Source organism: Pseudochaenichthys georgianus, unplaced genomic scaffold, assembly GCF_902827115.2.
Source record: "Pseudochaenichthys georgianus unplaced genomic scaffold, fPseGeo1.2 scaffold_609_arrow_ctg1, whole genome shotgun sequence".
Taxonomy (NCBI): Eukaryota; Metazoa; Chordata; class Actinopteri; order Perciformes; family Channichthyidae; genus Pseudochaenichthys; species Pseudochaenichthys georgianus.
Window position 1 is genome coordinate 1 of NW_027263167.1, and position 27,500 is coordinate 27,500.

Here is a 27,500-nt window from a genome sequence, read left to right on the forward strand (position 1 = left end):
GGAGACGGCCCGCAGATAAACACCTGAAACAACGAGGAGAGTTAGAAATCTAAAATCTAACTTAGTATAAAAGGGTGGCGAATAATGAAGTAGGGCTGCCCTGGGAAATTCTTCCATTAAAGAAGTACGTAATAACTTTAATTGGAGCCTTTTTATTAGAATACAACTTTAAAAAAAAACATCTTGAAAAGGAACGTACTGACATCACTAGGTAACACTCGTGCTTCTATTGGCTAGCGCTCCACCATCTTGTAAAAATAAAGAGCTTTTTGAACATTAAGTTGTACAGACCGTCGTTAACAGCTGCCCCGCCCCGTCTTAGGACATCCGAATATCCGTTCGTTGGAGTACTATTCGCGTTTCAATTCCGTTATTCGAATATTTGTTTTCCCGTTTTTTCCCCAAATTTAATTTATTGAAATCTCCAATATCAACGTAAGAGCTTGTGCCTCTTCGGGGGGGCGCTTAAACACTTAAACATAAACGTTATCGTTTACTCTCTCCGTCTTTATATGTAGATATGACTTTTTTCCGTTAATCTCCGTCACGTTGTTTCCATAGCAACAACAACTTCCTGTCAACAGCGCTAACTCTCCTTCAAAATAAAAGCATGTCCATAAATAGGAAAAAGCCAAATTACACTTAAGACATACACAACTGCAACGAAAGTAACAAACACGATGCGATATCCTTTTCCAATTTCAAAGAACGCAAATTGGGTTACATTAACAAATAACTATAAAACAACAATACTGTAGAATAACAAAATGAATGCCGTGAATAAACCGAAATACACGTGTCGAAGCGGTTCGCTGCTGATTACTACGCTTATTAATATAGATGTACCGTTATTTCCTTATGTTTAAATGTTGTCACAACAGGGCTGTTATTCTTCTTTTCGTCCTCACCCCTGAGTATCCCGAGATGTCCTCAAAGTATCTGAATCTGGCGATCCGGCTTTTCACAGAAACGCTGTCCTCCGTGGCTCCACTCTCCGCCTTCCTGTCTTTCTTCACCTTCGTTTTCTTTTCTCTGAAGTTGATGTTGTGGGGAACCTGCGCAGAAGGAAAGAAGCACAGTTAACATCCACTTTGTTCAAATGTCACTCCATCTTTATCGGTGTTAAGATCTTACTTTTTTGAAGCGCACTTTCAGGTTGTTCTGTGGCTGCTGTTGATCGTACGGGAACGCCTCGTAGATCAGAAGCTCCTGCTCCACATGGACCTGGAAAACAAGAGCACTACAAATCAAGCAGATGTTCTCCTTTGATCTATAAAACAAGAACCCATCGAGTGCCACGTCCTAAAACCAGGAAGTAAACTCCTTCCGGTTCCTTCGACAGAAACCAGTGCATTTCTCCATAGGGCTTTGGAAAATAGCTGGAACTAAGGTCTGTGGTTGAGACACATTGAAGAGACGGATCACGTTTTGTTCAGCCGGATAATCTCCACATGTCTATCCTACTTTTATCACTTTCGAATCATAAATCTAGTCGCCAGAAGCTAAATGCTAACGTTATGCTATGAACGAGCTACAGCAGGGTCGCTGCTTCAACGTCACGCCGACTTAAGATCCAGATTCAAACTACAGATTCTAGATGGAACAAGTTGAAGTGTTTGTCTGAACAGTCTGCAGGAGGCAGGGACTTGCTTTCAAGCAGAACAGGAATTAACTCAGAGGAGTGTTCACGTGTTCGGCGTAATGACGTACAACGACCTCCACGACTTCTGTAGTCCTATTCAGCCGCTTGGTAACAACCATCGTTTCTCAGACACGTCCACTCTTCAGAAATCACCAGCGGGGTCAGTGCTGATGATTTAATGTCGTAGAACAAAACGTGATCCGTCTCTTCAACGCGTCTCAACCACAGACCTTAGTTCAGATATCTTCCACAATCCTACGGAGAGATCCCATTGGCTCTGAGACGAGGGAACAGGAAGTGGAGACATGCTAAGGTACTTCCGGGTTTTAGGACGCGGCACTGTGGCCCTCTATAGTGTTGTGTATTTAGAAATCTAGAACTCTTTTTAGAATAGAATAGAATATTCCGGTGCCTTGCTCAAGGGCACCACGGCAGGGCAGGAGGTGAACTGGGACCCCTCCAAGTCGAGCCACTGCCTGACTTTTTGATTTGGTTCTACGTTGATATCAAGATCAATAAAACGTTTTCTTATGGACCGTAATTTGAATCCAGTTAAACACAAACAACACTCACCAGTAAATACGGTCTGCTGCACATGTAGCCCAGTGAGACCAAAGACACCTCCTTGACGAGCGGGATGTCTCCTTGCCGAGTTACTTCCTCTTTTTTACCGTCCCCCTGCGCTGCTGATTGGCCGGAAGAACTGTCCACCAAAACTCTCTGACCGACGGGGAAGTTCTTCACCAGGAACACCAGCCGCCACTCTGGGAGCTGGTAGATCTGTAACAAAAAGAAATCAATACAAAACGTGCTAGAAACGGCACTAACATGCTATTTATTCAAGCGCACATGGAAACATAGCTTATCAAAATCAGTCACATTGTGAAAATGGAGATTCTTGGCTTTCAAATTATATATTTATTGTATTATGTTCTCCAAATCAGCAGCTTATTATTCTTGGGTATCCATCGCATTGATCAGGCTAACCCATTTGTTAAGATAGTAGCATATCAGGGGTTAAATACAATTATTATTATCCAGTGCTTCCCACAGAATTTGATTCTACTTGTAGGGGCACCGCACCCCATGCAAATGAGCCATCATCTCATTAAATATGCGCATATTTTAACACATTTCAGGAACACAAATCTGAACATTGGATAAAGCCAGGTTCGAAATTCTTGTTTAATTTTGTAGTCATATTACAATCTAACGTTTTTACAGAAGGGATTTTGGATATCTCTTTTTATCACTCCATAAATCAGAAAATACAAAAAAAACAGCCATAAAATATCAATTTTCGCCATGTTTTTAGGTATAGCATGTTGTATAATTCAGGCTATGAATGATATATGAACAAACCCTTCTGTAAAAGCCTTCATAATATTGATAGGAATATAACTGGAAGGTTTGGTGTCTCTACGTTAGAGATGTTAAGATTCACCGATTCGCATCGGTGCACCGGCATAAACGTTCAAGATGCGAGTGCACCAGTTGAAAGAGTGCACATCGGCTACAGTTTGGGTTGAACCGGGTTGAACTCGCGATGCATCGATTGCGTAGCATCTTTGCATCGGTAAAAAACCAATTCATTCATATAAAATCCCCTCATCTTGTCAACACTCAACAGAGACGATCTTTGATATTTGCTTCGCCACTACGGAGGCCGAGAGTCTCAGTTATCAACACACACGGAAGTTGAGGAGAAAGAGAAACACAGCGCACCAAAATATACCTACAAATCAAACGTTTGGCAACACTTCGGATTGTTCAAGAAAGACGGTGTAATAATCCTTTATGCTATATAGCTGACCGCAGGTCATGGAGAGTGATAAGGTATCCGTAGACCTTTGTATGAGGCATCTTTATTACTTAACAGGTAACAGCCATGATACATAGATCCGTCCAGATGCGGGCTTGCATACACACAGTATCACTCCGCAGCCGCACCCCATCAGTAACGTCCTGATGGTATATGTGCGCGGCACTATATACTACAGACGGTCAACTTGAAAAATCGCTCGCAAATTGTTAACGATGCCGAGCCGCTTTAAAGTACACACGTAGTACGAGGAACTTAGCGACGCACATAAAGAGGCGACATGGGGTCTGCGGCTGAAAAGAGAAACCTGAAAGTTAGACTGAGTTAAATCACTCAGTGAGGGGTTCTGTCAGAGAGAGTGGTGTTTAGTTTACAGCAGCCTGTGAAGGCCAATAATAATTTAAATGTCTTCCTTACTGTAAGCAGTTATGAAATACCTGTTTGTGAAAGGTTATTTGTATTCTTTATTGTTATAGAACCCACTGCTTCCTGCTCACTGGTGAGTCAGCCTATGAGTGTTCAGCACATCAGGCAGCAGCTGTATGGGCATGGCACCATGGTAGCTGTTATTTGCACATTGTTAATCATGAGCAATGCATCCTTACATTGTTTAACTGTGAGGTGTTATAACATTGTACTCTGGAGAGCTTTTAAAGGTAAAAAAATAAACGGCATGATGGGATGTGCAGTACCAAATATGTAAAGCACTTTTTTGTTAATGTATGATTTGCTGCATATAAGGAATAAAACAAAAATCCTCTGTCGTACCATATTGAAGTATCATTATTTTTGCATCGTGTTGAATCGCATCGTATCGCACCGAATCGCACAATGTTGAATCAAATCGTATCGAACTGTATCGCAACAGGGGTGAATCGTATCGTATCGCATCGCCTGGTGTTTCAAATGTATCGTTAATGTATCGTATCGTGGCAACGTATCGAGATGCGCATCGCATCGGCCTCAGTGATGGAGATGCACATCCCTACTCTACGTGCTACTGGAGTTGACATTTCGAACTCAGAGTAGGAGAAAAAACTCATTTTGAGAAAACCTTTATAGATTGCAGTGAGGCGCTAGCTGAACCCTCCTGTTCTTTGGATGACAGCTTGCGCCTCGACGCACTCCGTGAAGGTATTTCATGTTCGGGGTCATTGGTTTTTTGTCTAACCTTGCTTCGTGCAAGTGACACTTATTGTCGTCTTCTCTGTGAACGTTTTCTTCGCCGTTCTTTTGCCATTTTGAGATTTCAATTTCTAGCGGAAAGCTAACCAGGAAGTGTTTTAGCACACCACGTGACGCATCTGAACGAATCACGTTGTCAGAAATTGACACCAGCCAATGAGATTTCGTTTCTTGGTTTAAGACCCCTTTGTGCTTTCACGATTGGTTGCTGATACAAAGGAAATGACCAAATTTGGATCCGATGAGATTGTGCAGGAGAGACAGAGCTTTCCAGCGATACCTCTGTTGCCATGGTGCACACAGCGGTCGCGGTACTTTATGTTACGTTAGAATGCTAACTTTTGGTGAAATCTACAGACGCAAATAGACAAACTATAGTCAAAATAAACACTTAAATGTGTATTTTGTACGTTTTCTTTCCAAAAGCCTGAAAGAAAACATGTTATAGAACTTAGCACAACATCTCAAAATTGACCAGTGCATGAAAAACGATGTTTTTGCCTGCCGTGTCTCGCCTTAAAGGTGGGGTAGGTAATTTTGGAGAAACCAGCTCGAGTGCGCTAGAATTTGAAAATACACAACCGGAAAAAATCTGCCACTTCCTCACAGAGCCCCGCCTCCAACACACACGAACGCGCACATGACCAATGAGGGCACGAGATAAGTGTGTGCCCCGATGGAAGGCTGACAGGCAGGTAGGCCATCCAGCTACTTTAGCCGGGCCGAGGCAGATGATTGGTCGTGCTTGTTACAGCGCCACGGCTTCCACAGATGATATTTATTATGTATTTAATGTCAAAGCACTTCAGATATTCATTGCTATCGGGATGTTAAGAGCATTCCATGGAATATAACAAAAAGTGTATCTCGAGCCGGTTTCTCAAACTTACCTACCCCACCTTTAATGAGTGAGAGACACCGGAGTTGAGGGTCTGTGGGGTTCGTATGTCGATGTAAGGGAAACACTGTTAGTTGGGTTACTATCTGGCAGAGGTGGCACTGTTATTTTGAGGGTCGCGGGCTGAAAGGTTGGGAACCCCTGGCATAAGGAGGACAAGGATAATCTGTGTATCACTGGGATTAGGAAAAGTCTCGTTTTGTATTTTCCAAAAAACACAAACACACAGCACCCGTTGTATCGCCTCTACCTCCAGGCTGCCGCTCGTCGTCATACAAGCGTTGGCAGCACTGTATTTATTATCTGTGTTCAGCGATACTATTTTGATATTCTTTGTTTTTATTTGTGATCAGATTAAAACGACATGTCGTGTTTCTATCATTTATCATTTCAGTGAGACGTACCGAAAGGTGGCTGAGCGGCTAATTAGGATCATCCTGTCTTTACAAGCTTAAACATTTTTTGTAAATAACATCTGAATATGGCGTTAACAGATTCATATATTTAAAAAAAAGCCCAGGTTTGTTTACCCGTTCAATCAACCAAAGTCCCACGAAACATAAACCCACATTTAACTCAAAATAAGTCTCTCTGCATTCATTTGATTTTGATAAAGCACGTCACATATATTCTTAATACGCATCGTATTCCTCGTACCTCCATCACTCCGTTCTCCCTGCAGATGAAGCACCAGTGGCTCGGTTCTGTTTTCCCTTGCCCGTCGCTTCCATAAATCCCGTGAATCCCGTAGCTGCGTCCCATTTCATCTCTTCCATGCGCAGCGCTGGCGTTTGAGTCTCCGTACAGCATCTCCTCCTCGTCGTCCACTAAGTTGCTACTGTACACACACACGTTTAAAGGTCCCCTGTTATACTGCTCTTAATCCATATATCACAGAAGAAGAGGGGACACATGTTGATGTAGAAGAGACATGAAGAAGAGGGGACACATGTTGATGTAGAAGAGACATGAAGAAGAGGGGACACATGTTGATGTAGAAGAGACATGAAGAAGAGGGGACACATGTTGATGTAGAAGAGACATGGAGAAGAGGGGACACGTGTTGATGTAGAAGAGACATGGAGAAGAGGGGACACATGTTGATGTAGAAGAGACATGAAGAAGAGGGGACACGTGTTGATGTAGAAGAGACATGGAGAAGAGGGGACACATGTTGATGTAGAAGAGACATGAAGAAGAGGGGACACATGTTGATGTAGAAGAGACATGAAGAAGAGGGGACACATGTTGATGTAGAAGAGACATGAAGAAGAGGGGACACATGTTGATGTAGAAGAGACATGGAGAAGAGGGGACACATGTTGATGCAGAAGAGACATGAAGAAGAGGGGACACATGTTGATGTAGAAGAGACGTGAAGAAGAGGGGACACATGTTGATGTAGAAGAGACGTGAAGAAGAGGGGACACATGTTGATGTAGAAGAGACATGAAGAAGAGGGGACACATGCTGATGTAGATGCTCGTACCTGAGCTCATGGATGACGGTCTCTTCCTCGGACTGATTCCCAGTGACGGTGTCCTCTTTTTGGACGGAGGAGTTCGCTCTGTTTTCCGTGGTGAACATGCCACTGACGTCTCGGTACGCACACAGCGTGACCACGCGGGATTGCTGTTCAATTAGACGTGGTTTTAAACATGTTAAAGTTAAATGTAGATGTATTATTATTTTGTGTATTTTGAATATGAAATGCAGATTTAAAGGTCTGCTGGGGGAGGGGTGACTCACGGTGGGGATCTGTGGTTTCTGCAGCGACAGCCTGTGAGTTTTCCCCATGTAGGAGTCGGTCTTCAGAGCAAACATGGTGACGACTCCCTCTGCGGTCATGATGACGACGTAAGGGTCCGCCACGGAGCAATGCACTATGGGGGATCCCAAGTCCACGGGGATGAAGTGGAGCTGCGTCACTGAGGGAAGATCCAGAGAGAGCAGGTCAGTGAAACTGGAAAAATGTCTTAAAGCAGAGTTTAAATATCCTGAACCTGGAATTGAAAAGTGGTTTAAACCCTCGTGTTGTGTTCGAAAGCCGTTCGCGGGTCGATTTTGATTATTATCCAGAACACAAAGAAAAAATTACTATCATCCACTATTGTTTTAACTACATCAGAACTAACTTATAATGCATTCATAACCGTACAATCCTGTTGTAATTAGGGATGGGTATCGTTAAGGTTTTAACGGTACTACTACTTTTATCGATACCGCTTATCGGTCCGGTCTTTTAACGGTACTCTTATCGGTTCTTTTGGAGAAAAAAAAGTAAACTAACTAAGCAAATTGTGAACAAAACTAACATTGCATTTATTTAAATTAAATACATAATATTTCACATCAAAAGAAACAACAATGTTTTAACAAATCGTATTAAATAATGTGATGACAGAACTGGAAACAGAAAAGCTGAAACTTTAACTAAATAAATAATTCAGTTTCCTCTAATCATAACCCATGCTTGTATACTGTAGTAACTCCGTGTGTTGCTGCTAGCGTACAGAACACCTGACGTGGAAACGTTACTCGTGGACGGGGCTACAGAGCTGCTAGAAAGACAGTCGGTGCATTCCTCCGTCTGGATGTGGAGCGCTTTTGATAAATGTTTAGACAAATTGCTCGTGTTACCGCCCTCACATGCTAAACTCTTATTGCACTTTAGGCAACGAGCATTGTCGACATCGAGACGGGTAAAGTTAACCACCTCGGAGCGCGTTCTCTCCGCCTTCTCTCCGCCATCTCCCCCGTGTGTGTGTGTTGCTGCATGTAGCAGCCGCGTGTGTGTAAACTGCCCCGCCCCCTCGCAAGCAGGCGGGGGAGAGAGATCGAAAATACAAAAAATAATCATGGACGCATTTTGCGGTCTTTCTGCGTATTAGAAACGGAGTTGGCGACACTAAAACTGCAATATAATGTTTGTGTAGCAATAATACATATGATATATATTTTGTACATGTCTCCAGTACCGATAAAAAGACCGCTAACGTCGGAGCTTAACGGTACCACGGTCTTTAATAATTCAGCCCGGCCGGGGCCCGTTTAATACCGGGGCTCGGTACCCATCCCTAGCTGTAATGTAATGTGATGGCCCCAAAACACATTACACCACATATTGTTCAGGTTCGGTATTAGTGCACATATTCTTTGAGAAAGGTGGAGTTCCCGTGGGGGGAGGGGGGCAGAGGGAGGGGAGACCAGGTGCATGTTGCGAACAATTATTGTTACAGTGTATGAAGGGGGTGGGGGAGGGGTGTCTAAAGTCAAAGATGGATCTCGATTGGGCCAAATTTGACCTCGAGTGACCCACAACAATTCTGCCGGGTCTCCCCAGACCCCAACACCAAATTATACACTTTTTTTAGAGACCTTCAGACTTGGCTACAATGGTCAAAATGAGTTTTGTAGTGTTTATATAGCTGTTGTGGAGGATACCATGCAGCCTGGATCCGATGCTAAAAACTAGAGCGTAGTTATTATATCATTTTAACTTGAAAGGGGTCACGAGAGACCCGAACACAACATAAGGGTTAAAGGTCAAAGATGGGTTCAGGTAACAGTAAAACAGGAACATGTGTTGTCTGGGGATGCAATGGATGAAAGGGAAGTTTGAAAAGAATATAAAAAGGTGTCAAAATAACTATAACTTCAGGGGAAGACTAGAGGTAGAGGAATGTGAGAATTTGGTTAGGGCAGGGGTGTCAAACTCAAGGCCCGGGGGCCACATTCGGCCCGCGACTTCATTTTATGTGGCCCCACAAGAGCTTGCAAAGAATATAATATGTTTATTATACGGTTACATGCTACAGAAGCACGTTGCCCATAAACTACATGTCCCACAATGCATCTCAAATTAGATTTTTTCTCAGAATTTGACTTTTTTTCTCAGAATTTGCCTTTTTTTCTTCAAAATATGCATTTTTTCATAGAATCCCTTTTTCTCAGAACTAGATTTTTATTTCAAAATGTCACTTCTATTTCTTTTTTCTCCAGAATTTGGCTTTTCTTTTTAAATCATTTTGGGACATACGCACTGAAAAGACGTTTTCAGACGTAGTTAATTATGAAGTTATTACCCTATCCGATGATAATCCAATGCAGAGGCAATGATGTAATATAATACATTATTTTATATATATGATATATTTATATATGTATTTTTATATCGTCTTAAAGTTACAACCGGCCCTTTGAGTGCAACCATAATGCTGATGTGGCCCGCGATGAAATTGAGTTTGACATCCCTGGGTTAGGGGAATCGTCAAATATCTGGAACAAGCTCCCAGAAACCTGCAGGTCCGCTACTTTTAAATCCAGGCTGAAGACTTTTCTTTTTGCCGCTGCTTTTAATTGAACTATTCACATCTTGTATTCATGTGCCTGAGTTATTCATGTTTTATTATCTTTGCTTTTTAATGTTTCTAATGTGTTTTATGCTCTTTCATTTTTCTAAAGCACGTTGAATTGCCTTGTGTTGAAAAATGCTATATAAATAAACGTACTTTAATATTGTCGATTTGATATGTTTGCATCATCATCTACTAACAGAATTTTACTACATACAAAATATGGACTATAGGACTCAAATACTGGATTCAAACAGAATCAATAGACGTTATGTGTACCTCCTTCCAGCAGTCGAATACCCATGGGAGAGACTTGGATGATGTACTTGTTGTCACCGATGTTTCCAGCAAACACAGTTGGACCCTGGGTAGCAAAGCCACTGGTGTCCAGCTCCATGATCTCCTGCCCCGTCTGCAGGATCTGCACACAGACAATTAACGTCACAACTAAATAACATAGGTGTAGTATTTCTATCAATCTTCTATTTATGAAACGCTGTGGCTCGGCTGCTTGGAACACGCAAGCATGACCACATCACACCTATTCTGGCTTCCTGTCCATTTAAAGGCCCTGACACACCAACCAGTCTGGCAGTCGGACCAAATAATCACTCTGATTGGCTGTTCAGCTAGCAAATCAGTGCATGAGAAGCGAAGCGGAAGTGAGGGACGTAAACAAACGATTTAAGAAGGCACACACAGACTGCTATTCATTTTCATTTCATCATGGCGATCTGGAATGATGCAAACGAAGACCTGCTCATCACCTTGATCCAGGAGAGGCCAGCTCTGTATGATATTACGGAGAAAAGATACTCTTCTTCTTCTCTGTCTTCCGGTTGTTGCCTCTTTTGAATGACGAATACACACTACCGCCGCCTGCTGGTAAGGAGAGTTATTGCCACTCATGCACTGAAGTCGGTGCGGTGTGTTCCCGTGCGACACATGGCCAAAACGCAGGAGAACACGGCCAGGCAACAGCCGACTTCAGCGTCGGCTAGTCCTCTGGTGACTGCTTGGGGTGTCAGGGCCTTTAGAGTTCATTTTAAGATGTTATTGTTTGTTTTTAAATCGCTTCATGGGCTGGCCCCTCAGTTCATCTCCGACCCCAGGGTTCACACACTTTTTCACCAATGATTTTCAATGACTTCTCACCTAATTTTCCATGACCAAAAACATTACCGTACTTTTCGGACTATAAACCGCGACTTTTTCCCCCATTTTTTTTGTGCAGCTAACGGCCACTAGGGAACCTCCTAAATCTATGGATTTTACAGGTAAAATTAACCACCTTTAACACTATGGGCTCTAGGACCGGTCCGCTCCAGCCACCTTTAAGCGGCGGGCTCCAGCAGGAAAAGCTGGAGGCCGGAAAAGAGTGAGACAGGTAGCGCGCCAAAGTAAAAGTGGAACCGAGAGACAGAACGAGAGCAAGACAGACGGACAATTTAGCTGCTGCGGCTTATCTGCAGGTGCGCTTTATAGTCCGAAAAGTACGGTACTCTTTCTCAGCGGTACCACTGGAAATGGTTTATTTTAACATGGAACCGGAAAATAAGGTCTGTAACATGTTGTGCCGATCTAACAAATGAAATAGGCTTACTAGCTTCCACACGCTAAAGCCACTAAAATCTCTCACCAGCAAAACACCTCGTCAGTTAAATGCCATTTTACGTTTCATTACTACGATACAGTATGTATTATCATTATAGTATTACTATTTCGGCGATAAATCAAATATAAATTATATTTTAGTTACATTTCCATGACTTTTCCAGGGCCTGGAATTTGCATTTTGAATTTCCATGACTTTTCCAGGTTTTTAATGACCGTAAGAAGAACCCTGAAACCCCCTCTGATCAGCTGCTGCTAGTAGTCCCTAAAACCAGCGGTAGCCCCCAGGCTCTGGAACGACCTGCCCCCCCCCCTCCCGTGTCAAATTGTCGCCCACCCTCCAAACTTTTAAGTCCCGCCTAAAGTCCCTCGCTGTCGAGTCAGCCTGAGTTATGTTTTATCGATTTGTATGCTTTTATTGTCTGTCCATAGTCTTTGTGTACCTTGTATTAATTATTATGTGTGCCTTTTATCTATTATTGTAATATTATATTTTATTATGATGTTATGTTTGCTGTGAAGCACTTTGGTAAACCCTCTGTTTTTAATATGTGCTATAGAAATAAAGAGGATTGGATATTTGTTGAAATCTAAAGACGTGTTTGTACCATGGTTGAATCCTCTCTGCTCAGAATGAGGAAGCCGTGTTTCTTCTTATCGTCTTCTATAGGAGGCTCAGTCTTCTTCTCCTCCTCCTGTTCTTTCTCTTTCTCCTTCTCTTCCTTCTCTCCATCTTCTCCGTCCTCACCGGTGTCCGCACCGTCCTCTGAATCCTCACTTTTTGCAGCCTGTGAAAAGAATGAGAAACATCTAACTTGTGTGGAATAGAAACTCCCTCTGGATTTTAGCCTCTGCAGACCATTTACATGCACACAAACCTTTCTAACACACTACAGGAAAGCAGAATAGGGCCTTTCAGTCACACGTTAAAATAAACAAGAGGCAGTCTAAAGATAGAGTTATTTGATTTGATGGAAGGCAGCAGCTAAAGGTTATTAGGCAGAAACACGTGAAATAGAATAGAAAATATGGGGCCCTTTCTTTCCCCAATCATTCCTGATTCAACTTTTGCATTTTGGAGGACACTGGACGGGGTGTCGCGGGGAGGAGGTGCTGCCGTACTGACATGTATTGCTTATTTTTTAAGCAACACATTAAGTTGACGAAACACTCGAGTCAAATGTAATTAAAGTCAGATCCACTCGTGTCTTCGACGGGGCAGTGATATCAAAAACCTTTTTCTTGTATCAGCTGTATTCACCTTGCAAGTTCCCATCAGCAAAAACACGTGGGTTTGCTATCCTGGCTCCAAGATGGTGGAATGAGCTCCCCATTGACATCAGGACAGCAGATAGCTTACACACCTTCCGGACTGAAAACTCATCTCTTTCGACTCCACCTCGAGCGATAGAATTACTAACAAAGCACTTATATACTAACAAAGGGCTGGCTCCTCTAAAGCCAGTTGAGTAGCACTTGAAATGCTTGGCTCTATGAAACCTGATGTACTTTATGATTCTGTTTTCTTCAAGGTTGTGTCTTCCTGGTCGAATGCACTTATTGTAAGTCAGCTAAATGCGATGTAATGCAGGTGCAGCTCTGTCGCTTTTATCCTGGATAAAGTGTTTAAGTCATGGATGTTTAAAGTGTAATGTTTAAACTTCTTCATATTTGTCTAATATTAAAGTTCACTTTTCATTCAGGAAGTATGACGCTGCGCTGTCAGTGCGCTTCTCCATGTTTGTGATTGGTCAAATGTGGCTAGCCCCGCCCCTTTCATGTGAACGCGCACCTAACTAGATAGGGCAAAGCTGGCTTGAGTTACCGAGTTGATAACCAGCGTCGTAGGAACCGCTTAGCGAGAGCGCGTTTGTTTTGGTTAAGATCACTCGGACATATCCAGGGTCGGTTGAACTGGATTCGTCGTACAGGCCTCTGGTGTTAAGCAGTATTCACATGCCCTGATAAAATAACTGTATGCTGTTGAAAAAACCCAATAAACAAAGTTTAAAAAGAAAGTACCTTTTTGTCTTCAGCTTTGACTTCATTGGAGATGACCGTCCACATGTCGTGGCATCCTGGCAACTCGAACGTAGTGACTACCTGGGGTCGGATGCTTCTCTGAGAACAGAAAGGAAACGTATAAGCAACTCAAAATCAGAGGCAGTACAGGGTACATTTCCAGGCTTCCAACACAATATATTTACAGTATTTGCCACCATATTATAATAACAATAAAGCTTTATTTATATAGCACTCTAAACACAACACAAGTGCTTTACAACATGACACATCACAAGTTAAAAACAAACAAGAAATTCCCCTCAGATTGTTTGTTAAGAACTTTAAAAAGTACATGCAGCAAAATATAACATTTGATCAGGTTAATAGACACAAGGAGGTCAAAGGTGTAATAAATAATAGTTTCTCTCTGACAGATAAGACAACTGAGTCGATGCAACAATATAACATATAACATAAAACGAAGTGAACATATAGGTACAACAGAAATCTTAGGTCACAGGCTCCTCCAACAGTGCAACACAATTAAACAGATACAATAGTGCAAGTACCGTACTCTTCGGACTATAAGCCGCGACTTTTCCCCCCATTTTCTTTGTACAGCTAACGGCCACTAGGGAACCTCCTAAATCTATGGATTTTACAGGTAAAATTAACCACCTTTAACTCTATGGGCTCTAGGACCGGCGGGCTCCAGCAGGAAAAGCTGGAGGCCGGAAAAGAGTGAGACAGGTAGCGCGCCAAAGTGGAACCGAGAGACAGAACGAGAGCAAGACAGACGGACAATTTAGCTGCTGCGGCTTATATGCAGGTGTGCTTCATAGTCCGAAAAGTACGGTGATTGGAATATTGATATATATATATATGAGTTGCAAACAGATGAATGTTATGGATGTTCTTTCAGAAGTTCAGGTGTTTAACAGTTGTATGGCCTGTGGGATGAAACTGTCCAACACTATAGAGGGCCGCGTCCTAAAACCCGGAAGTACGTTAGCATGTCTCCACTTCCTGTTCCCTCGTCTCAGAGCCAATGGGATCTCTCCATAGGATTGTGGAAGATATCTGGAACTAAGGTCTGTGGTTGAGACACATTGAAGAGACGGATCACGTTTTGTTCTACGACATTAAATCCATCAGCAGAGACCCCGCTGGTGATTTCTGAAGAGTGGACGTGTCTGAGAAACGATGGTTGTTACCAAGCGGCTGAACAGGACTACAGAAGTCGTGGAGGTCGGTGTACGTCATTACGCCGAACACGTAAACACTCCTCTGAGTTAGTTTCTGTTCTGCTTGAAAGCAAGTCCCTGCCTCCTGCAGACTGTTCAAACAAACGCTTCAACTTGAACCATCTAGAATCTGTAGTTTGAATCTGGATCTGAAGTCGGCGTGACATTGAAGACGCGACCCTGCTGTAGCTCGTTCATAGCATAACGTTAGCATTTTGCTTCTGGCGACTAGATTTATGATTCGAAAATGATAAAAGTAGGATAGACATGTGGAGATTATCCGGCTGAACAAAACGTGATCCGTCTCTTCAATGTGTCTCAACCACAGACCTTAGTTCCAGCTATTTTCCAAAACCCTATGGAGAGGTTGCACTGGTGGAAGGAACCGGAAGGACTTTGCTTCCGGGTTTTAGGACGCGTCACTGCGGCTCTCTACGTCTTTACAGTGTGTGCCACGACATGCTGGCACTACAAATAACACAAGAACTGTGAGCTTGTGTCTGGGTGTTTACAGGCCACTCCTTCCATCTCTGAGGCAGCTGTGGTAGACCCAGACTTCACTTTAGCACCTTCTCTGGACCTGAGGCAGACGGCCCTCACCACCACAGGGTTTAGGACGGTGCCGTGACATGTATCATGCGTATTCCTCATCAGTTACTCATGCAATTAAACAACAAAGGTGGGAGGATTTACCTGAAGGACGGACAGTGCGCCGTTCTTTCCGTATCCGGAGCAAACCACCACCTCCAGGTCAGGCTCGGGATTGTTTTGGAACTGTGTGTGATATTAGATGCACGTCAGAAATACAATTCTTTAGATGGTTAAAACTTGAACCTCCAACGTACAACGATTGGATCCAGAAGGTTTGGGAGTTATACGAAATGGAGAAAAACACATATGCCTTACGGCAGGGGTTCCCAACCTTTTTTCCCAAGAGCCCCCCCAAATGACTCCTGTTGGAAGGGCCACCCCCCCCCCCCCACACACACTCAACTACCGTCACGAACTGGATGAATGTGAAGTGTGTTGTTAAAGGAGGATGAAAGCCTAATCAAGGAGCACTATTGGAGCGACTTTGATGGCTATTGGACTCAGGATTAATTCATTTGGATTCCCGCTGTATGAAGAAACTAAAGGACGGCGGAAGTGGAAACAATTCACAAAGGGATTAAACTGTTTAAAACACGTGCTCAAAGTAAGCCGGATTTTGCCGATGTGTTTATGTGGATTCAAAAGTCGTAAATAATCAAAATGGAGGACACCGATCTGATTGGAGCAACTGACGAATAATCCAACTAAAACCGGCATGGACAATGACTATGTTTTAAAAATGTACTTATCCAGACAAGCCTGGTTTGGACACGCGCAGAAGAAACATTTATATTAAAGAATACTACAATAACGTAGTGTGTATTATAAAACGGACAAGTCAAATCAAGCAATCTGATTGGTTCTTAGCCGTGATATAATGAGCGTATATCACGGGTAGAATTGTAGTTACTTTTCACAAGTCAGTATCCCGCCGCGTCTGAGAAAAGCTACAACCGTTACAGCTGTTACATTACGTCCGTTACGAAACTAACTAACTAACAAAGCTCAGATGGAAACATTTAGGGTTAACTTTGACCTCCGGGAGGTCTTACTATGGACGAGTGGATTGAGGAGTGCCTATCTCCAGAAAGCACCTAAACGACGACATGCAGAGCTACGTGAAGAGCAGGTAGACCAACTGGAGAAGTACCACCATTCAAAAGCTTTCTGATGCGGGTCTTGAACCAAAGCAGAGACATGATGACCGTTAGTGGCCACAGGTGCGAAAGCTCTCTCCAGAGCTGCTGGAAGCCCAATCTCGGGGACCGGAGAAAGTGGAGCAATATTCTCGCCACGCCAAGCAACAGCCTAGAACAACATCAACCTATACAAGTAACCTCGTAAGCCATGCTACTGATGCTGGACAGGTTTTCAGTGGCTGCACAATAAACGGCAACAAACAAATTAATGTAAATAAATAGCCAAATAATCGATCAACGCTCTCTGTCTAATATGTTCGCATAGCAACCACCTATGGTTTGTGCTTCGCGTCGAGCCGAACCACGCCCCTTAGCTGTGATATAATGGCCATATTCCACGGCCTGTCGTGAGCTATTGCTTAAGTATACACTTCATACAATATGATCAAGGTCAAGTCCCATGTTATCCTGATTAATTTGTATATTATTTTCTCCCCTTAATTGTTATTATTTATGACTATGCATGTTTTCTTGTTGTTTTTTTTGTCTGCTGTACTTAGTGTTTTGGTCTTGTCAATGATCTCTGTATTGGTTTTGCACGGCGACCAGTCTGTGTACGCTAGGTGTACTAGTAACGTCTCATTTTCGATGCAGAAAGATTGTAAGACATAAAGTATGTAAATGTTGCAATTCTGTATGATTGTGCTTATGATGTCCAAATAAAAAATAAGTAAAAAAAAGAAAAGAAATCACGATATGGAATAGTGCATGACCACATTTCAGAAATAATGGGTTTGGATATTATCTTAAATAAAGTTGTGTGAACTGTGTGTGAGTTTAGATGCAAGTTGAAAACTCTAAAAAATACTATTCTTAAGAACCGACACGATTACAGAGACACTAGAAGAATTACAATTGAAGTCTGCTAAATAATAATATTGACTAGTACATGAGTAAATTGCAGAAAGCACAATATTTTTAAAAGCCAAATATATGTGTTTAAATATTATTTAAATAAAGTTTTGTGGAGCTGAAGAGATATCCCGATATACTACAAAACATGGTACAGATCCTACATTTATCTATTTAACTAATAACACCATGATCATCTGACATATTTATTTAATACAAATAATAATGAGGGTTAGGTTGAGAGTAACACCTACGTCACTTCCGGGCAAAAATTACGGCCCCGCCCACTTTTGGGGGAAACCATTTGAACGGCGGTCGATACAAATTCTGAAGTTTTTGCCAATCCGATCGAATTTTTTTGAAAACCGTTGATTTTAGGATCTTCAAAGAGCTCGATCACGACGGCCAGTCAGGCAAACAATTACATCCGATCATTGGAAATCGGCAATCGGTCTCGATATATGGTTAAATTAAAATCAGTAGGCGAGGCTGTAACTTCTCCAGCTGTTACTCTCATGAGCGAGGCGGAACATAATCGTTTATTGCACCTCAAATATTAAAAAGAATCCAGAGTTCAGTGTTTCTGGACTTCCTCTAAGAAGAAAGGAGCTCTGTGGCTTCAGGCTCGATCGCCGTTCAAATGACAGCGTTGTTTCCCCCAAAAGTGGGCGGGGCCGTAAAGTCACGTAGATATTACTTCATCTATGGACATCGATCGCCTACTGCTAATATTTAACCATATACCGAGCCCGATCGTCGATTTCTAATGGCTTAATGCAGTGGTTTTCAAACTGTGGGGCGCAACCCCTGGTGGGTCGCGGAGGTACTGCAGGGGGGTCGCGGGAAGATTTGATTATTTTCTCCTTTTAGCTTTGTGAAGCACCTTGAGAGATGACGTTGTTTTTAAAGTGTGCTATATAAATCAAATGTATTATTATTATTATTCAAATGTAAACAAACACTGCTCGAAAATATCTCATTGGTCAGAGAGCTGTGGGCATAATGCTGCCTTTTGCAACATCCTACTTGTGTGAGAGGCTGTTCTGCTGTTGCTGCCATCAAAACCAAATACAGATCAAAGCTGAACATTGAGAATGAACTGAGAGGGGCGGTCTCAAAACAACAGCCCCGCTTTGAGAAGACCTGCGAGGGAAAGCAAGCGCACACAAGTCATTGATAAGCTAGTGTGGAATAGGAATGGTAGTGATGTGATCGTTTGCAACCTGCAGTAGAAAATAGTAGTTCATTAATATATTTTCCTTAAAGAAATTTGAATTTAAAAATCTACTACTCAGGGAAGAAGGCCATCCAGTTTTAATTAGGCCAAATTAATTCACAGTATCTATTACAAGCACTTTTGTTCATGTGTAATCCATAATAAAATATAAAATTATAGTTGGATCTTTATATCTTAATATTATCAGCAGAGAAAATGTAATGTTTTTACAACAATATACAATTAAACCTACCAATATAGATGGGAACCGGGTTGGGGGGGTCCCGAAAATATTTCCAATTACCCAAGGGGGGCCCGACTGAAAAAGTTTGGGAACCACTGGCTTAATGCAGTGGTTTGCCTGTCTGGCCGTTGGAATCAGACTCTTTGAAGATCCAAAAATCTCCGGTTTTCTTACATTTCTGATCGGATTGGCAAAAACTTCAGAATTTGTATTGACCGCCGTTCAACTGACAGCGTTGTTTTCCCCCAAAAGTGGGCGGAGCCGTTATTTTTGCCCGGAAGTGGCGCATTTGTTACTCTCATCGATATCATGAATCGTATCGAAATGTGTTATTTTTTCCATATAAGATAAGAAGTACTTTATTGATCCCAAGTTGGGAAATGTTTGTGCTGCAGCAGCATAGACAGACATGGCATTGTACAAAACAAGAAATAAACGTTTAAAAATTTCAACATATCATGCAGCCCTATTATGATTCTCGTACCTCTTCAGATAAGAAGGCAGGTTCCCCCATGGAGGCGTTCACACACGGTCCAATGTTCAGTATGCTGTCACACACCTGTATGAACACACAGAAAATAAGTCACATTTATAAAAGAACCACATTTACATCCAAAAACAATACTTTGGGTTGTTTTTGTTTACCTCAAAGGAGTAGGTGGCCAGCTGAGTGCCTGACTGGGCCTCACTTCCATACACTTCTATCTCATCCACCTCATCTGACAACACAAGAGTGAAACACACATCTCTTTTAGATCAAAATGTTGCAAGACTAAAATAGCTGGGAGCTCTTGACTTAATTGTTGCGCTTTCATTTAATCTAGAGCAGCGGTTCCCAACCTGTGGGCCGCGGACCCCTAGTGGTCCACGAAGGCATTGCAAGTGGGCCGCCAAATAATTTGCAAAACTATAAGCGCTTTCACACCAAGTACTTTTCCCAGGAATAGTTCCCGGAACTTTTATTTCCTGAACTATCTAGTAGATCGCGTTCACACCGGAATAAGTTCCCTGAGGGAGGATTACGCAAATGAAGCCGCTGACGTCACTTCTTCTTCTTCTGCTTTGGGTTTACTGGCAGGCCGCAAACCACTTCACGGCGTATACTGCCACCTGAAGTCCCCGGCCGGAAGTCCCCGGAGTTGGGGACTGGCTTCAGTAGAAGCTGCTGGGACTCCCAGCAGCTTCTACTGAAGCCTTCCGAGTAAATCGCCAGAACGCCGACACCTCCTCATCTCCACCGCTCCCATGTTTTTTTTGTGTTGCCATAAGTTAGTCTCTCTCCGTTGGTGCGTGGGGCTAATGCTAATGCTAATAATGCTAATACGAGCAAATAAAATGGCGGCTTCACAAAATCTTCTCGGAGTTTTACGGGCGTGGTTTGCAATTCGCCCAGCCAATCAGAAATGGGAACCTTTTCCTCATGAAAGCACCACCTCTTAGCGGGGACTGAAAAGGGGGGAAAAGGTTCCCGAAAAAAAGTTCTAGTTCCAGATCTTTTTGGTGTGAAAGCAAAATCCCAGGAACTATCGGAACTATTGCTGGGAAAAGTACTCTGGTGTGAAAGCGCCTATTATGATTTGTGTGGATTTTTTTTTATTTGAACCTCTTTGTGTCTGTTGATTGTGTATATACATATTTGTAAATATTACACGTTAGTTAGACGCTTTTATCCAAAGCGACTTACATACTCAGTACTGTGGGCAATCCCCACAGGAGCAATTTGGGGTGAAGTGTCTCAGGGACACAACGACATGCTGACTGCAGTGGGGTTTGAACCTGCGCCGAGGGATGCATATCGTTGACTTTTTTACGATACCGATACCACTGAACGATACCGATACTCAACCGATACATATCGTGATACTTTGAAAATGTATCATCCCACAATTACTCCCATGAAGCGCTTTACGATATAGTTAACATGTCAAATGAATATTAAATTCAATTGTGGGACTTCTTGGACCTTTCAGTGCTGAACAAACAATGAAAGATACATAAAAAATATGAAGAAACCCGATTATGGAATATCTTTTATAACACATCAGGTGTGCCGCGTGAATAGCACATCTTGTCAATGCAAACAGACCGTTATAGCACCGTTATAATTAATGTTAAACCTGAGATTCGACTAGAGAACAAATGCATAATAGAATAAAGGTCGTGAGATGTCGGCATTGCACAAACAAACAAATCTCTCTTTAAAATCAACATTTGCCTTCACTGGTGAGAGAAAACAAATCCCACAGTTCATTTGTGGGACTTACCTTTCTAGTATTGAACAAACAATGAAAAATACATAAAATATGAAGAAAAACTATTATGCAATCTAATTTATAACACCCGCCATCACGGGCCACGGACTCACTTTTAATAATTGAAAAAAAAAAAAAAAGCCACCAGTATTCGGTATTTCGGTGATACCGGTATGCCCCCCTGATCTGAACACCAACGCACTAGTCCACCGATATATATATATATATATTTGTATTTGGGATTGTGGGAAACGGTATTTCGATCTCTCTGTCTGTACACACAAACTGAAAGATTGACAATAAAGTTGACTTTGACGAACACAGTGTGCAGATCTTTTGTCTGATTCTTGACCTAGTTGCTTTTCTGTAATAACATCATGTTTACATATCAGATTTGAACATACCTGTCCAGTTGGCGGAAGATTCTACTCGCTTCTTTTTGTTCGGTGGTTCTTCCTGGAATTCGAAAAGAAATATATAGTTTATAGGCTATGTTTAAGCCGGTAAAATAAAATGCAACGAAACACCTTATACTTTTAACTCATTCTGCAACAACATACGCACTTCGAAGGTGCTTCACAACAAAAGGCTGCATTTAAACCATATTCTACGCACTCACAAACGTACCGGTTTTTCTTTATCCTTCTCTTTGTCCTCATCCTCGATGCCCTCCTCAGGGGGCGTGTCCTGAAGTTTTTCGGTGTACTTTAAGAGCAGCGAGTTTCCGAGGCGGGAACCCAGGAAAAGGTAGCCGGCCTCCATGGTCACCATCTGGAGGAGGACGGACATGAGTGCGAGAGGCATTTTGTTTAATTTGAAAACCCCTGATTGCTGGCAGACTTTTAGATATTCATTATCAAATAAACACCCAAAAAATATCAGCCAGATATAAAAGAATAGCTATCGGTTTAGGTAGGTATGATGCTTTTAGGGTTTCATTTCATAGGCAATACATATTTGGGGGTTTAAAATGTTAATTTCTGTAGAATTGAATCCTAAAGTGCTAGTGTTAGTTTCCACTGTTGGCTTTTATTGTGCCGTGCCAAACCTGGACCGGTTTTTGTTGCGTTTCCACTAGGGGTAGTTCCGGCTAACGGGTACCTTTTCACAGTTTTCTGGCTCTCCAAAATCGAGGTTCTTTCCGGGCCAACAACCGGGCTGAGTATGCTATACTAGAGAGAGAATCGATGGCAAGGGGGCTACAACTACAACAAGATGAACATATGTGACCGTGATTTAATTGTAATACACGTTTCAAAATGATGCCGAAGTATCAACACACTGATACCGGTTAGTAACAACCATGAGTTAATGCTTTGCGTCTGCAGACAGACGGCAGAGAAACACCTTTTAAAATGCGTGTTTTCTGAATGGAGATCGGCTAAAAATAACGTTATATATGCTCCGACCGTCCACACTCACAACAACGGCCTACAGACATAAATAAAGCAGCGACTGTATTCTCCATGACACAGGCAGTCTGTGGTTTGTACTTGTTTCACTTCTGTCTAGTTTCTGATCAGATATGAGGAGCTGTGAGCTCTGAGTGCTAACAGCTAGCGGCTGATGTTGGTTTTCTGTGTTTCGCATTGAAGATGGCGTCACGGCTCCGCCTACACTGCGTTACTATGGTTACTGCCCCAGTTCCTAAACTGTAATGGAAACGCAGCATAAAGTGAGCCTGGCCTACCGAGGCCTAACTATACCATACTAAGCCGAGCGAGGCCCTGCAGTGGAAATGCGCCATTAGAGCCAGTATTTTTGTTCTATCGGACAGGCCACCTAATTGTGACGTCTGTTCACTACAAAAGACAACAATTCCAACGGCGCCTTCTCTAAAGTGACAGTGATGGGCAGAAAGACGACGTCGAGGCACCGTTTTTAACCGTACAATTACTCTTTAAGTTATTAAGTTATATAAGCCTGGCTTGAAAGAAAAACAAGGAAGGAAGCCACGACACAGAGCTTTGCTTCGATGCTATAACTCGTGTCTGTTTCTCTAAACTGGGAACCGCCATGAACTGTAGGTTACACACCAACTATACAAAATAACCCACCGTTTAATAACCCAAGTATCCCTTTAAGACTTCCAGAACTTACGCAGGTTGTCAGGACGCTGGCAGCAGCTTTGTCGAAGTGGAAAGCGCGGACACTCCTCATGCCGTCAGTTATAAGAGTCAACACGTAACTGCAACACAACAACAACACAACAACAACAACAACAAGTCAGTGAAGAATCATTAAACTGCCATCTGTGTTTATGTAGATTCTGTCGGGGATTACAATGACTTACATTTCTCCCCCTTTCAACGAGATGACCATCTTGTCATAGGCGATAAAGTCAGACTGAGAGCAGTCGAGTGAGATCTTCACTTCCTCCTGAACACCTGGGGACACGAGACACACATCAAAGGGATGAGGACAGCAGAATGTCGAATTATATTTAACAATGAGGCCAGATATCAGAGATACAGGTATGGTTAAGATAAGATGGAACTTTATTTATCCCCTTGGGGAAATGCAGGCGTTAAAAGCAGCAACAGGATTCACACAGGCAAACATAAAGTGATGAGTCACTATTAGAACAAGATATCACAGTAAAAAGCTGTGTATTTGTTAAATATATTTACATAGTTTGTGTGTTTTTCAGCTGACAATACTTACGCAGAGGAAATGCTGTGGTTCCATTAGTTTGAGAGTTGAGAGATACTCCATAAGGAGGAACGCTCTGGTTCAGATACAGCAAGGAATTCACAGCGAACACGACCACACCACCTACAGAAAGACATGCAATGTTATCAAAGCAGTTTGCCACAGTCTTATTTTAAAGGTCCCCTACTCTTCATCAATATATCACAGGTCTCAGATATATCCAGAGCCTGTCTCTGATTGGCTGAAACACCAAACAGATCATTGCAGCATTACCCATAATCCCCTCTGTTTCAGCCCTGTTTCCAAAGTGCTGATTCTCTGTCTCTTACTTCAGATGAAAATAAGGAGCCCCTCCCCACGCCCCTCTGAGAGACTTGGTTACAAAGAACTCAATGGAGCTCTAGAGGAGATTCAGGCGATAAGGGGGGGGGGGGTTACCTTGGTTGCTGATTGGCTAATGGTTACACAAGACAACACATCGTTATGACATCATAAAGTGGCCAAAATCTGATCAGCTCATTTTCAGACAGGTTTTTTATAGAAATGGATCAAAAAGAGAGAGAATCTTTGTTCCTGAAACTTTCAGAGTCTCTTTCCACAGAGGGGACACATGTTGATGTAGAAGAGACATGAAGAAGAGGGGACACATGTTGATGTAGAAGAGACATGAAGAAGAGGGGACACATGTTGATGTAGAAGAGACATGGAGAAGAGGGGACACATGTTGATGTAGAAGAGACATGAAGAAGAGGGGACACATGTTGATGTAGAAGAGACATGAAGAAGAGGGGACACATGTTGATGTAGAAGAGACATGAAGAAGAGGGGACACATGTTGATGTAGAAGAGACATGGAGAAGAGGGGACACATGTTGATGTAGAAGAGACATGAAGAAGAGGGGACACATGTTGATGTAGAAGAGACATGAAGAAGAGGGGACACATGTTGATGTAGAAGAGACATGAAGAAGAGGGGACACATGTTGATGTAGAAGAGACATGAAGAAGAGGGGACACATGTTGATGTAGAAGAGACATGAAGAACAGGGGACACCTGTTGATGTAGAAGAGACATGAAGAAGAGGGGACACATGTTGATGTAGAAGAGACATGAAGAAGAGGGGACACATGTTGATGTAGAAGAGACATGGAGAAGAGGGGACACATGTTGATGTAGAAGAGACATGGAGAAGAGGGGACACATGCTGATGTGGAAGAGACATGAAGAAGAGGGGACACATGTTGATGTAGAAGAGACGTGAAGAAGAGGGGACACATGTTGATGTAGAAGAGACATGAAGAAGAGGGGACACATGTTGATGTAGAAGAGACATGGAGAAGAGGGGACACATGTTGATGTAGAAGAGACATGAAGAAGAGGGGACACATGTTGATGTGGAAGAGACATGAAGAAGAGGGAACACATGTTGATGTGGAAGAGACATGAAGAAGAGGGGACACATGTTGATGTAGAAGAGACATGAAGAAGAGGGGACATGTTGATGTAGAAGAGACGACACATATTGATGTAGAAGAGACATGAAGAAGAGGGGACATGTTGATGTAGAAGAGACATGAAGAAGAGGGGACACATGTTGATGTTGAAGAGACATGAAGAAGAGGGGACACATGTTGATGTAGAAGAGACATGAAGAAGAGGGGACACATATTGATGTAGAAGAGACATGAAGAAGAGGGGACACATGTTGATGTAGAGGAGACGTGAAGAAGTGGATTTTGGATGATAGGTGACCTTTAAACTAGGAGTAAACGGGAGATTGATCTGAGCTCACCGATTGGCTTGGGAACAGGCATGACCTGCGTGCAGTCAAACGGCAGATTACTGAGCGACCAGATGACCGGATGCACTTTCTGCATTATGTTGAGGGAGATGGCCACGATGCTGCAGGTGTCCTGACGCACCGCCACACGCCTGGAACAATGATCAGAAAACATTAAATCAAACATTAAATCAAAAGAGGCATTCTACAAAATACAAAGAAAACCAAATGGTGGCCATTTTAAGCGAGATAAAGGCATTACTTGCAATAACCTTAATTTAGACTTGGTCAACTTATAATAATAATAACAATACATTTTGATAGCGCTTTTCCTGGTGCTCAAAGACGCTTTACATAAAATCAGAAACAGTACAAAGAAAACAGTAGTCCTAACAAAGTGCGAGTAAAGTGGGGTGGGGGGGGGTTGTTGATCGGATGACTGGGAAGAGAGTTGTTACAGGACAACGTATATCTACTGGTTAATAAGAGGCGGGGCTTGTTATGTCTGATGTTGTGGAGCACCGACCCAGGCCACGTCTGACTGGGCTCAAACAGGATGAGCAGCGTCGGCTCGTAGTATCCGTGGAGGAACTTCATGTCGACGATGTTCAGCAGCTTCTCGTCCAGCTCACGGACGTCAATGATGTAACTCGGCAGGAAGTTGGATTTAGGGCTGCAGGTGAGATACAGAAGAGTTAGACAATATCACAGAGATGTGTGCAGTAAGCATTAAACAACCGGTACCGGACAATTGTTATTTGTTCCTACTGGGAACCGGGTTTGAACCCTGCCACTGTGCTTCACTTCCCGCCCCCGTCTACTGTACAGAAAGCGGCGAGATGCATTTCCTGAATCGACAAGCAGAACCAAAACATTTCTAAAGGAACAATGGCGGACACGGACAATTTGCGAACGAGTTCTGCCTTTTGTAAACTGAATGTATCTATAATTTGTCAATAAATGCGGGCGAAAAATGTCACTTGTCCGCCAGACAAGTCAATTGAAAGATCTACTTGTCCGATATTGTAAACAACACGTCCCGGACGGTGGGACGTGTGCTTTTTCGCACACTGAGGTAAGCTAACATCATCAGGATAAAGGTGATTTTTTTTATTAAATTGCCGTTTCTTATTATTTTTGTATTGTTATTCTTACCATTGATATACAATGAAGTAAACTACACATTCTTACAATTAACAGGGGGAGAACAGTGTAAGATTCCCACTTTTGGTCTAACCAACAGAGTCCTGCACGGGTCTGATTTTCAAGACCCGCTCCCGCCCCGCGACGTGCAATACCGAACCCGCCCCCCGCACATATTACCAATTAGTTCCGCAACCCGACCCGTCGGCACAAGATCCGCAACCCGACCCCGCATATATATGAGCAGTGAAAACGTGCAATTATTAACACATGCAGTTGCATATTTGTCTCAAAAAGCGTGGGATGTTGGTTATTTCCTCGTCTAGGAACCAAAAGCCTCCAGACGTTGGATTTCGCTCTTGAGGAAGAGTTATTGAAAATGCTGTATTCTCCGTAGAGAGCTTCAGCTCAGCCATTTCGAATGTGGCGCACAGCAGCAGATTGATGCGCTGCAGAGGTTATGATTATGCACGGTCCCGCGGGGGAGAGGTCTGAGGATTTAAACATTAAACTAAATTATTATTATTTTAATATATTTATTATGCAACACCCGCGACCCGACCCGCATCATCTTTGTTTTACCCAGAACCGAACCCGGAAAAAAGCGTTTGAAAAAAACCCACCCGCGAAACACCTTTTTTGCAGGTCACCCGTCGGGTACCCGACCCGATGCAGGACTCTGATAACCAAACCAAGTTTAGGGTTCGGTTTAACATACACACATTTACATTTTCTTGAGAGATTTCTGAATTTAGAAATAATCACACCTAATCACACAAATTAAGCATCTGTGTAACTTTTCTTTC

General features: G+C 42.7%; 1 protein-coding gene across 1 annotated transcript in view; it reads right to left on the bottom strand.

Moving 5' to 3' along the window:
* Positions 1-6: 6 nt before the first annotated feature.
* The window catches only part of LOC117443425 (cleavage and polyadenylation specificity factor subunit 1-like), a gene marked incomplete at its 3' end in the record, with an annotated part of 35,051 nt that continues 7,557 nt past the window's right edge, over positions 7-27,500 (bottom strand). Inside the window, exons 7-26 of the mRNA XM_034079410.1 lie at positions 26,078-26,224; positions 25,564-25,703; positions 23,783-23,893; positions 23,412-23,505; positions 23,219-23,306; positions 21,746-21,889; positions 21,523-21,574; positions 19,512-19,585; positions 19,351-19,425; positions 15,458-15,538; positions 13,539-13,637; positions 12,125-12,304; positions 10,182-10,323; positions 7,297-7,475; positions 7,037-7,179; positions 6,205-6,385; positions 2,216-2,422; positions 1,135-1,224; positions 909-1,055; positions 7-23 (exon numbers count right to left, since the gene is read on the bottom strand). Of these exons, the coding sequence (XP_033935301.1) occupies positions 7-23; positions 909-1,055; positions 1,135-1,224; positions 2,216-2,422; positions 6,205-6,385; positions 7,037-7,179; positions 7,297-7,475; positions 10,182-10,323; positions 12,125-12,304; positions 13,539-13,637; positions 15,458-15,538; positions 19,351-19,425; positions 19,512-19,585; positions 21,523-21,574; positions 21,746-21,889; positions 23,219-23,306; positions 23,412-23,505; positions 23,783-23,893; positions 25,564-25,703; positions 26,078-26,224 (2,391 nt within the window). The remainder of the gene's footprint in view (positions 24-908; positions 1,056-1,134; positions 1,225-2,215; positions 2,423-6,204; positions 6,386-7,036; positions 7,180-7,296; positions 7,476-10,181; positions 10,324-12,124; positions 12,305-13,538; positions 13,638-15,457; positions 15,539-19,350; positions 19,426-19,511; positions 19,586-21,522; positions 21,575-21,745; positions 21,890-23,218; positions 23,307-23,411; positions 23,506-23,782; positions 23,894-25,563; positions 25,704-26,077; positions 26,225-27,500) is intronic.